Raw genomic sequence first — 13,399 nt, forward strand, 5'->3', positions numbered from 1 at the left:
TACTATGCTTAAAGCAACGAATGAGGCAGAAGCCCACAAGGGCTTATGGATTACAACTTTCACTTCAGTCCGGTGGCTTCCAATTCAACAGTTTAACTCAACTTTGGAACCTTTTCAAGTCAGAAGGTCATTTCAGATGGGGAAAACCATGGTTGAGAAACCCACTTTACTATGACTCGGCCGGGAATCGAACCCGGAACTTCCCGATTGCTAAGCCTCATCGCTTCAAATGCCACCGCCTTTGTCCACTCGGCCACAGCACGGGAAATGCTGTGAGGAATCACACAAGCTTGGCTATGGCTCCTGTGGAATCTTTGTAACATTCTCATAAAGATAGGACCATCTACTTAACATTGTTTATGAACATTCCTGATGAGCAGATTAAGGTCATGACCATACATTCATTATTGTAGTTAAGTATTAGGCTTACAGTATTTACCTTATTTTTTTTATGACTTATCTATCAAGATATGCTTCGATTCTGTTTGCGCACATATATTCTAAATAATAATAATAATAATCATAAATCGGCTTTTATATTGCGCATGCACATCAAAGACATCACAGTACGCTTTGCAATCTTGGAAGACAAGGAGAAAAAAGGAATACACACAATTTAAATGCAATTTAAACAACTCTGAAAATATGTTTTCTTCAGTAGATTTTTAATTGAGTAACAGATGTGGCCTGCTTAATATTGATGGGCAATGCATTCCATAACCTAGGGGCCATGATGGCGAAGGCTCTTTGACCATAGGGTAGGAGCCAGCTCAGTTAATGATTTGTAGGTAATTCAGGAGCAGCACTTTGAATTGCATAATCATGTTAATCTTTGCAGTTTTTAAGTGCATCCCCAAACCTCCCAACACGTTTTTGTTGCATACATTACAGTATTATCTAAACCCTCTGAAGTCTAAGAGGGTGCATGCCACCTTAACATCAAAGTTAAGTGTGGAAGTAATTTTCTTCATAATTATTATCATGTAACTTTTCTAATGCAAAGTTGAAAGTTAAAAATGGGATCTTAATGGTATGCTCCGTATACCAAATCCCAATATTGGTTTTTTTAATACAAAGATGTAAAAATATATAAATTTTTGAAATTTTCTTCAGTTTTCTTTTAAGTCTCTCGATATACAGTATACTGAAGCCATCAGACAATTTCTCTCTACCTGTACCAATTTGACTCTTTTTTTTTCTAAGGTCTGATGTTGTATTTACAGAAATCCCCTTTGTTGTCGTTCAGAAAAAAAAAACTGCCGAATGCCAATAAACATGATTCATGTTATTCTTGACAATCATTTCCAATGTGGAGATCAGCCAATGACTTCTCTGTAAGTCCATTGAAACACGGCCTGTCCTTCACACCTTTGTTAATGTTTCCTAACTGTTAGATGTGGCAAAAAAACCACAAAGCCAGAGGCAATCCCTCCCTTTCTTATCCATTAGTTGCTGGTATAGGACCTGCATTTCTTAAAGACAGCAAATTAGTTGTTATTCCAAACTTAGCCTGAGGGGTTGATAGAGGACTAACCTTGATTAGACATTCCAAAGTCATGACCCCAAGAGAGAGGGTAGAGAGTCAAGTTGAAGGTGTCCTAGAGAGGAGAAGGGTTCTTTGCTTGGTACCTACTATTGCTACTCCTACACCATGTGTAGGGGTTGTAATATTTAGGGAACTTGTGGTGTGTGGGTGTGATTCATATATGTACAGAGCCCACTATATATACATATATATATATATACCAGTGAATAGAGCAGCGTCCTGTCCCCACTTCACTGGTAGGAACTACACAGGTGTTCCACACCTTGCACAGTATGGGAGCTATACCAGTCTGTTAGTGATTAAAATGTCATTTGTGTTCTTAAATTTCAAGGATCATAGAGCAGGCAAGTCCCATATGACTGGAGAGGCTTGTCTGATGAAGGGAAACTGAAACAAAACAGGAGACTGAGCCTTTATTGTTGTGATTGTCAGTTTATATGTCTGTAAAATCCCACGAAAGTAAGACAAACCTGCCTCTCTTTCTGACTTTCATCTAAGTGTAAAGTCAAGATCTTTGACAGGAAAATTCGGCAAAATGAAGAATAAAAGAAAAGAATAGCAACCAGGGAATAAAACTAGGATTACAGCTGGGAGGTAACGAGATCTTGCCTATATCATGTATCATCAAGTTATAATTGACTATAAATTCACTGCAAAGTTTGAAAGTTAAAATATGTAACTTTAAATGTGGTTGAATCTTCTGGTAAGATACTATATCATATATGTGAACATACGTAATGTTGACTGTTGGGATATATCTACAGGTGTTTGGTCCTAGATTTCAGGTCTGTATGATCATAATATCTGTGTCTGTTACTTTGCTGCAGTGTACTTACTGTAGAGGTATCATTTTGCTTTGCAAATACCGGGTAAAGTATTCCCTCATTCAAGAGATTATTAAAGGCATTGAAGACTCGCCCAAACCGTGTTCTGCGCTCTGAAAAAGTTAACTTTCCGTTGCTTGCAAGTGAAGTTTTCTACTTGTCGCTGCAAAATGCAGACAGTAATGAAACGTGATACCTTGCTATCTTGTATTTAGACCTGAGATGTCCATCGCTGCTATATACACTGTGTTGTGGGTATTGACCGTAGCTGTATGTATTGACTGTACACTAGTGTCTAATTACCGACGGTAGCAAGCTGTGTGTGTATTTTCTGGGATCGATGGTGGTTTCTAACACTTCTGTTACACCTCATTCGAAACTAGGTCAGATTAACAGCATTAGATGTTTCTTTGTGCGCGAGTCTTCACACCCTTTAAAGGCAGAGCTTTACGCTCCTTTAAGAACATCCAGGAAAGGCGTCTCTTGTTTCTCTGTTCATTTCTACAAATAAACTGTTGAATAATTGGTTGGTAATCCCATCAGTAGTTCAAGTTATGTTTTTGTCCATTTATAATAACCAAGCCATCCGTGTATACATGATGTAATTTTTGTTGTGAATTTAGGAAAGTAGTGCTATGATAAAACTGCAGTTCTCTGACAAGAATGTTGATTGGCTCATTAAAACCTGGCTAGGACTATTGGGGCACAGTGGGAGGTCATGATGTCATTCCTTTTTCTTTTCTGACACTTTCCTTTCTTTCAAATATTTAAAGTTGTATGTTGCATTGCATTATTATTCTATTCTGATGACATCATTTAAAACAAGCTACCTTGTACTAGCTGTATTGTAGAGTTAAGTACTGTAGATAGCTGTGTGGTATTTTACACATATTGCAATAAGAGTCATGTCAATGTAACTGTATTTTGTAAGTGTTTTCATGTCTCATCTTGCTGTTCCTAATTATTGAGTTATTAAATCAATTTAAATCTATGACTAAAAGTTTTGTGTCCCACAAAATTTATATAATAACAACTGTACCGTTCTCAAACCGTGCAAGTTTTATGTGTTTTTTCATCCAATATCTTTCATGGCAAAAATTCAGTCAAAGAGACTACATGCCTTATATCTCTTGCAATGGTTAAGCATAGTAACATCAGTAAGTTTAAAAATTTACTTTGCTCCTCGCTTACCTGTCTCCCCACAACCTTAGCACTCTCATTCTACTGTGACTAGAATGAACGTAAATATCCAAACCAGTAACTTTGGGAATTTGGATGCAAATACACTGATTACTTTAGTGTGTTTTTGTACTTGTAAAGTTTGTCTGAAGTGAAATGCTATGGCTCCTATATTGTACAGAAACACTGTGATACAGCTTTTCAATTGTGTAGCAATTTTCACATTCTTTGCAAGACTTTCAATTTATCACACAAAGGCAGCCAAAGAATTGGTTTTCACCGACTATTGTTAACTTTGAGAAATTAAACCTGGTTCTACTGTAATATTTGATGCCCAGACACTTCCATATGATAGTATATAATAAACAACATACATCTAGTCATGCTAACAGGTTCCATTGCGATTGGATGTTATTATGTTATCAAGACTAATTGCAAAATGACTGCTTTAATGTTATTTCCATCTCCGTAATACTTTCTTCTGGCAGAATGTACACATATAAGCAATAGTACACAGTGCGTGAGTATAGATTTAAGAAGTGAAAGGGCTTGAATGAATGTATGATACTTACACTTCCCTCCCAAACCAGGACACTGCTTTAAGTCCCTAGATAGGTCAAACATTTGAAAGGCACCTTTAAACCTCTCTCAATAGGAGAATGTAAAAATTGTTATTGCTAGCTGAATATCTCTCTAACTCTCATGTCAAAATCATGTCAGTGTTAATGGTAAATAAGATAGCACATTAAAACAGGAGTAGTTACAGGGGGGTATCTGGTTAGTAGATCTCTTAGAGGGTGCATGCAGGAATGAAAACTGCTTATATGATATGTGTAAGTTAGTCGAAAAGCCACGAATGGTATTAAGCATTTTTGCATTGCCAGAACGGCAAAAGAATATGGAACGCCACAAGGACTGAAAAAAACTTATGATGACAATGTAGAAGTGTGTAATGATAATGTAATTACAGGATAATAATGTAAGAGAATGTAATGATAATGTAATTTTACATGATGATAATGTAAATTTACAGGACGATATGTAATTTAAGTACATGATGATAATTGTTTAATTATCATCACTTAAATTTATAAAATATGACTACGTTTCTCTAACCAACGCAAAAAGTTCCTAGGTTGTTTGGAGAACAGATGTCGATGTAAGCCATACTGTAGATTGATACCACTGCTGTACATAGTATAAATTATACAAGGAAAGCTGGCTATCCAATTGGTGGAATCTAACACTCTACCATTAATTACATTTGCTTCTCATCTCCGAGCTCCTTTCTCTGAAAGTTTCTTATAGAAATCCTCTACGATTTCTTTAACCTACTTCATAACAACAAGGTGCGCCTCTCTCTCTCCCCCCCCCCCCTAATTGTCATCCTATTGGTAATTGTTGTGCTTTGGGCCTGGGATACCCTTCCATTATCTGTGGAAGTTTCTTTAGGACGGTTAATCTCATTTCAAGCTTTGGTAGACACATTCAATAGCTTCACAGCTCTCTGTGAAAGGAGTCGCTGGCCTGTAGGATCCACTCACTACCTGGGAGTACATATTTCCTAAAGTACTATTGCAAATGTATTCACTCAAAATAAGAAGAAAAAAAGAAGGGAATACTTACCTTTTAAGGGGAAGGAATTGATCTAATACCATGTACAATAGAGTTAGTTTGTTGTGATTGTGGTCTGTTTGTGTGTGTCTCTGTGTGTGTTTAGTTTGTTGTGATTGTGGTCTGTTTGTGTGTGTCTCTGTGTGTGTGTAAACAGCTTTATTTTAGTCCTAGTAAGTTGCAGAGAAGTTTTACTTGGGAAGCTTTAAGTCAATACCTGAATGGATTGTTAAGCAGACATGCCAAAGGATGTGCTGGCCACAAAACTCAGTATATGTAAATACAATTATAATGAGTTAAATAATGATGTTTTAAGGCCTGAAGAATCTAATATTCCTCAAATAGTACAAATAGTAGAAGTGAAATTGAATCAGATCATTGTGGCTTTAATTTATTTGGCAATACTAAATTGTTGAAACTTTCCCATTCCCCCTCCCCTCAACTCCTCCCACCTTCTCCTCCATAACTTCAGTGATTTTTTTAAAATTATTTTTAAAAATTTTTAAAATTGATTTTATATTATATTTTAGGGTAACTAGAGATGTTCTGTAGTAGCTACCAGTGTCTTCTTGTTATTGGTCTGTGTGGCTATTGGTATTTGCTATTACACTCAGTGTATCACATATCAAACTATTTATTTATACTATATACTATATTTTATCGTTACTGTATGTATATATTGTATCCTGTGTATTACTGTACTTTATGTACTGCTCCTGTCAGCTTACTCACAGTTTTGGGAAGTATGGATGCCATAGGGTTTCCTGTCCTTCAAGTCGTCATGTCAAAATAATCACCACAAATTGCTGTAGTTCCGGCGCGTCTGTTTATATTCTGTACAGAATCAGTTCACCGCCATGTTTCCCACGATGCTACAAAACTTGACGTTGTTTTCTTTTGGTTCTGAAAAAAAGCTTAAAAAGCTTGGATGGGTGTGCATGTTACAGACAGTTTACATGTAGACTTGATGCTACCAATGTGCTCGCCACCGAGTTATATTCTTGAGTGCGTGTATATATTGTAGTTTGAATTCAGAGTGATATTTCATTCTCTTCTTTGCTTTAAAAGTCTCGAATCAACTCCCAAAATTATTGCAGGTTAATTTGTGATTTTCTAGAAATGCATTTGATACCTCGCTTACCTGTCTCCTCTCAAGTCATGCACTTTATTATCTGCAAAGATCCCTAAACTGCCGATATCCGAAAGGAAGAGAAAGACAAAAGTGGGTTGGTGTTTGGGAAGTGGCTCAGAAGGGGTTCAGTACTAACCTACTACTAGGTAGGTGGGAAATCAGTGCATACATAGATATGGGAATTTAGTGCATGATGTTAGTGGGGACAGGTAAGTGTGATTGGTTTAATTGCAATGAAAATCAGGTAACCAGTGTTAAACAAACAAGTGATTTCATAAGGATGAGCAGGTGGTCGGTGACCAGAAAGTGGGTCGCAGTGGTGGGTGGGCGTAGTGGGGCTGAGGCCTAAAATGTTATGATAACAGTATTAATGTCGAAATACATTTCTGAACTCAAGAGAGAATTCATTAAGTATTTAGTTATGATTCGTTATAGTGAGAAACAAAATCTAGGAGGGCCTTTTCCCCATCTGCCTAGCCTATTAATTGATAATACTTTAGTACTGCTGCCATCTCCCCCCCCCCCGCCCCTTCTATTCCTACTCCATTAACATCATCCTTAGGGTCAACGCCCATCACCCTTTTACTTTGAGCAACACCCCAGTTGATTTTTCACAAAATTTTCAGAAATTTATAAATCCCACTGCAAGAGAGGATGGTGCTTTGTATCCAAAGTACAGCTTTGAAGTACAGTCCTCCCTCAGTGTACAGACAATTGGAGGATGTGGTCAAGGTTGTTTCAAATATACATGACTTTTTAGTCAGGAAGTCAGAGATATTTGTGTCTGGATCATGCTTATCAGACAATCACCATGGTAACCATCATGGTGCTTGACAAAATGTCACAGTGAAATGATATGAGTTAAATGCTGGTTTGTCAGGAATAAAGTTCTTACTATAGTTACATGTAACTTCGGTAATAATGAATCAAATGTTTGTTGTTTTACCCCCAGTAAGTCACTGCATAGGGCCATGTTAGCAGAACTTCTAAAATCTGCAGGGTTTATGAACAACAACGGTATGATCACTTTACTCTCAGCCACAGACATGCCTGTGTGCGAGAACAGAAAAACGCAGCACAAAGAAAAGTTGTTTCACTGGCGACATGAAACTTTTGCTGGCTTCAGTATCTCATTAAATCAATGGTACCTTAAACTGACATATATTGTCTGGTATTGATGTATATCATCAAAACAGGGAAATGGTGGTGATTTGAATCTCCCTGATCAAATTCAAGAGTGATCTGATGATAATCATGGTGCAGAGACATGTAAGGATCAGCAAGTAATAATGTGGTTATTAATGTGAGGCTTCCCCCCCCCTTCAATGTTGTCGTTCCTAGTTTAAACTTTAAATCGGTCGTTTCTGTCCGTAATTGTTCTATTTTGAGGGTTGTGCTTCGAAAGGAAGAGTCTGCCAGTCTTGGATGTGCCAGTGCAGTTTTTGTGTCTTCTTTTTTGGTTTTGTATTTGAAGTTTGAATCTCAATTTGGAACTAGGTGACTTTTACTCTGTCTTCCACTGGCCACTTAGGTTTTATGTGTGTGTCGGTATTTAGTATTACCTACCATAGATCATCATCATTATCATCGTCATATTAGCTACTTGCTACTTTTCCACTCCATTTCCTCTGAGCAGCATCTACATCTATAGATAAGAATTAATTATTGAAATAATTTTCGGTGAGAATATTTTTAATTTTAGACAAATTCCTTCAGGGATAAAGGGGGGAAAAAATTTAATAGAACTTGGCTTGTAGTATTTCATTTTATGTGTAAGTTGACCTCAAAGCCTTTAAAATGCCATACTGATTCTTCAGAACCTCCTACTCTCTCTCTTCTCTGTTGGAGATTGAGTTCTGTGTTGTTGATAGGCTATGAATACTCTGCCACCCGCCCTGTTTACATTCAACTGACCTCTTACACACTGTAGGGTATGGCCCTGTGTCTGGTATACTATGGAGAGTTACCTACCTACCCTGTACATATGAACACAGCCAAAGAACACTTTGGAAACCATCAAAATGTGAAGTTTTCTGACAAAATTTTAACCCTATATATACTTATGTGTTATGTTTGCCTTGGTCGAGATCGAATTATATCTGATGCGAGTAAGAAATATTTCAAGATGTTTTCACTTCCTAAGTAGTGGTTGATGAAAGATTTTGAAAGTTAGATTTTTGAAAATTTCATCAATGCAGGTAATTTAGGGTACATAATATCAAGCAGATATTAGCAACTCAGAAATGTTCAAAATTATGGCCATTAACCATCTTCAATATATGACCCGCAATTATTATTCAAAGCTAGTGATTAGTGAATGCCATTGTTATGGAAGTTTAATAATGATGGAAGACCTACAATTGCAGAACACTGCTTTAAGAGGAATATTAATTCAAGAATTTTAAATATTTCATTGAGTACAGTATTCACATTACACTGCATCTTTATAAATTGGCAATCTCTAAATTTACGTTTCTTCTTTTTTATGTAAATCAAACTAAGATTGTTCCAAATCCAACCAGTGAATACTCACATTAAAACAAAAAAAATCTACCTCTCTCAAGGTGTAACTCATCCTGTAATATTTGGCTATGAGAAAAACTGGAAATGTTTAAATCGGTTGGAATCATTGCTTTACCCCTAAATTTAATACCGCTACGGTGAAATTTAACGTTACTCTGTAAGATTGACCATCAATATTGAAATTGATATTTTTTCCCCTTCTAAGATTTACATACTGTTCAGTGTTTATTTGATCATGTAAAACCTATTAAACAATTTAGGGAAAATGCTGTGAAATCTCTGTAATATTTGTGATATCATGTAAGAAATTATTTTTGTATGGTTTGTGGGTTACTCCCAAATATGCTAGAAAGTCCCCCCAAAAAAAGAAAGGAAAAAAGTGGTCAAATTTTTAATCTCTTCTGACTGTGTCCTCTTACTGCAAGGAGAAAGTTTCTGATTTATTCCTCTGGGAATATTTTGGTTTGGAATGGGTATACAATCACGTTTGATCATGTAAAACCTATTAAACAATTTAGGGAAAATGCTGTGAAATCTCTGTAATATTTGTGATATCATGTAAGAAATTATTTTTGTATGGTTTGTGGGTTACTCCCAAATATGCTAGAAAGTCCCCCCAAAAAAAGAAAGGAAAAAAGTGGTCAAATTTTTAATCTCTTCTGACTGTGTCCTCTTACTGCAAGGAGAAAGTTTCTGATTTATTCCTCTGGGAATATTTTGGTTTGGAATGGGTATACAATCAAAGTTTTTTAGTCATAATCTAAACTTGAGCAAGACTGATCTGATCTTTTAAAGATTTAACAGTATCAAGCTTTTTTAAGGTTCTTTAGCTGGCTTGTCAGTCCTTTGAGCCAGTTTGTCAGTGATTCAGAAAATGTGTTGTTGACTGCAAAAATGGTAGAATCAGAAGGTAGAGGACAGTGTTCCTGAAGTGTGTCACTGGGGGCACAGTTCAAGAATTGTTAATACCAGTTTAAAGGGCAGGGTAGATCAAGAGTCCATATATAATGTATGTACACAAAAATGGGTAAGTAATGCCATTCATAATGACCAATCCAGAAAGTTGTCCAGTTTACAATCTGACCTTTGTAACATCGTTTCGATAGAGGGTGATAATGTTCTTTTCTCTGGCGGAGGTGATTTAAGTCTCTCTCTCTTTCTCTCTGCTCTGTCTTTGACGTTCTTCGGTAATAAAATATTCTCTCATTGACGACCTTTTCTTTTCTCATTCTGTTTCGCAGGCAAATCGTTTGAAATTACATACATCCGTCTTAAATTTTACTCTCCGAGACCAGAGAGCTTTGCAGTTTACAAAAGGACAACTCAGGACGGGCCTTGGATCCCATATCAGTATTACAGCGGCTCATGCGAGGCCACCTTTGGTGTCGACACGGATGAATTTGTCACGAGAGCCGACGAGACGAAACCCCTCTGTACGGCCATGTTCAGTGACATATCTCCGTTGACTGGGGGAAACATTGCATTCAGTACGCTAGAAGAGAGACCCAGTGCTTATCAATTTGATGATAGTGCAGTATTACAGGTACAGGATTCTATAACACAGAGAATGCTGCTGGAATAATGCCATGGCAGTCTGTTATTCATAGTGTGTTATTCGTTATGGGTATTCATAGTGTGTTATTCATAGTGTGTTACTAGTAGTGTGTTATTCGTAGTGTTTTAGTCGTAGTGTGCTTATAACTTTGATAATAGTGCTGTATTACAGGTACAGGATTCTATAACACAGAGAATGCTGCTGTCAAAGTAATGCCATGGCAGTGTGTTATTCATAGTGTGTTTTTCATAGTGAGTATTGGTAGTGTGTTATGTGTAGTGTGTTATTAGTAGTGTGTTTTAGGTAGTGTTTTAGTCGTAGTGTGATATAAGAAGTGTGTCATAGTGTGATATTATTAGCAGTGTTATTCCTAGTGTGTTACTCCAAGTGTGTTATTAGAAGTGTGTTATAGTGTGTTATTAGTAGTGGGTTATTCATAGTGTGTTATCAGTAGTGGGTTATTCGTAGTGTGTTATTAGAAGTGTGTTATTAGAAGTGTGTTATAGTGTGTTATTAGTAGTGGGTTATTCAGAGTGTGTTATCAGTAGTGGGTTATTCGTAGTGTGTTATTAGAAGTGTTATTAGTAGTGGGTTATTCGTAGTGTGTTATCAGTAGTGTGTTATTCATAGTGTTTTTCGTAATGTGTTATACATAGTGTGTTGTTCACAGTGTTATCGGTGGTTCTTTGGTGTGGAATGACCCGGACAGTGTGGTAATGTGAAGGTGTTATTAGAAGTGTGTTATAGTGTGTTATTAGTAGTGGGTTATTCAGAGTGTGTTATCAGTAGTGGGTTATTCGTAGTGTGTTATTAGAAGTGTTATTAGTAGTGGGTTATTCGTAGTGTGTTATCAGTAGTGTGTTATTCATAGTGTTTTTCGTAATGTGTTATACATAGTGTGTTGTTCACAGTGTTATCGGTGGTTCTTTGGTGTGGAATGACCCGGACAGTGTGGTAATGTGAAGGTGCAGAGCTTTCTTTGACACTTACCTGTCTTTTCATAATAATAGCATTCTTACTTTATTCAAGATCTGAATATAACTCAGTCCTGCCATTCATTTGCTAAGATCATGATACATCCAACACTTCACTCCTCTCTTAGCTGTCTCCTACCACACTAACACACTTTCCTAGTCTACCAAAATGCCACGGCTCTTACTCAGACTTGCAGAGCGAATCCTTACTGGGAACTTTTATTCCAGCACACTTCCCTGAACTCGGTACTCACGCATGTTGGCATCTAGTATATAAAACTAGGGCAAAATTAATCGTCGGGACTTGTGTTTCGAACCCTTTACTCGCCCTCGTACCCAATGCAAAGGGGAATTCTACTTGCACTGGTACTCATGCTGTTGTACTCACTACAAGTACTGTATGTTCTTACTTACAAACAAAGAGTTGGTAATTGTTTGAATCCACTATTTACAGAATAATTGTGTTTCCCTAATTGCCTCAATTTTGATCATTTCTGGTGAGACCTTGGTGGACAGGACTCCTGTAACAGACTTTATTTCTGGGTAGCTGATCTTTTCTTCAGAATAGAAATATGTACAAACTACAACACCAGAGTGTGACAATAAAATGTACACAAAATGCAGGTCCCTGTGTAACCTCTCACCATAGTCTTAGAACTTTAGCTTTAGAAATGTAAATCCAGGTAAAGATATTTGGAGAAAGCATAGTGTATTTGTATACATAACTGATCAACAAAATCTATATCGAGCTGCCACCTAAACTTAACCATATTCGTCAACCCCATGCCACCCCACCCCACGCCACCCCACGCCCAGTCTTTATGCTGCTATTGCCGTGTTCCTTTACAGTCTGGGTTGCTTTCACATCACATCTGATTTTTCTTCATTTCTACAGGAATGGGTCACAGCTACAGATATCCTTGTTATGTTGTCGAGGCTAAACACATTCGGTGATGAAGTCTTTAAAGTCCCAGACGTCCTTCGGTCTTACTACTACGCTATCTCAGATTTCTCCATCGGAGGCAGGTCAGTGGATCGGTGCATGCCAAGACGACGTTACTAGATAAAAGATTCACGTTAAAGTCCTTTGGAAATTCAAATGGCAAATGTTGATTAAAACTCTCCTCATTTTACCCGTCTTCATCATTCATCATAATTTGTCAAATGTCATGGACATGAGGACATGACCACAGTTCTTTTATCCATTCTTTTCTTATATTACTGTGTTGTTTTCAGTGTCTTGCATAGAATATCCCTTACAAGTAAGTACTTTAGTCATGGATCATTCAAACAAATATTGTTCATTGGACAAGACTCCCTATGAAATTAATTGAATAGAGGGCAGCATTTCACTTTATAGCAAAGTTATGATGGACTTGTGTAAGAAGTAGTGTTGGAACCTTCTTATGAAGGGGGTTTCATCTCACTATCTCACTAATGAATGTAGCATCTTATGAACTATAGTTACTAAAGTGAAGCTGGGATGAATTTAAAGCTTCTACATGGAATCAAAAATTATTGTGCACAATAATCATGTCTGCAATTAGTTTTACTTTAGATATTCTCGTATGAAGCATGGCACAAACTAACTAAGCCTGTTGGCCTTCTGCTTATCACAATTCATAGTTTGTGTGTTTCTAATGTATTTGGTTACCTTCCTTTATTCTCTTAAACCTGTTTGGTTCAGATTTGCTTTTAGAAGAGTTTTTTCCCCACTTAAATGATGCCCAGTCGTTTCAGAACTGTTGCCGAAAGCAAATGATTTATTTTGTCCTCTTTTGTCCTGTAGGTGTAAGTGCAATGGTCACGCTAGTTCTTGTATACCAGGGGTCGGACTTCAGAGACTAGTATGTGAATGTGAACACAACACAGATGGGCCAGACTGTGAGAGATGTTTACCATTTTATAATGATAGGCCCTGGGCCAGGGGAACCAGTACTGCAGTCAATGAATGCAGAGGTGAGTACTAGAACTGTCAGAGTGTGTCTTCACGTAAAGTATGCTCGCCGTGTTCACATGTAACACTTCCTTCCGCGTGAGTACAGAGTGAGC

General features: G+C 37.2%; 1 protein-coding gene across 2 annotated transcripts in view; it reads left to right on the forward strand.

The window, feature by feature from the left end:
* The window catches only part of LOC139963450 (laminin subunit gamma-1-like), an 82,305-nt gene that overhangs the window by 19,991 nt on the left and 48,915 nt on the right, over positions 1-13,399 (forward strand). For both annotated transcript variants that reach the window (XM_071964220.1, XM_071964219.1), the window contains exons 3-5: positions 10,060-10,361; positions 12,243-12,373; positions 13,137-13,306. In XM_071964220.1, coding sequence (XP_071820321.1) covers positions 10,060-10,361; positions 12,243-12,373; positions 13,137-13,306 — 603 coding nt within the window. The remainder of the gene's footprint in view (positions 1-10,059; positions 10,362-12,242; positions 12,374-13,136; positions 13,307-13,399) is intronic.

This window comes from Apostichopus japonicus, chromosome 22 (genome assembly GCF_037975245.1).
Source record: "Apostichopus japonicus isolate 1M-3 chromosome 22, ASM3797524v1, whole genome shotgun sequence".
Classification (NCBI taxonomy): domain Eukaryota; kingdom Metazoa; phylum Echinodermata; class Holothuroidea; order Aspidochirotida; family Stichopodidae; genus Apostichopus; species Apostichopus japonicus.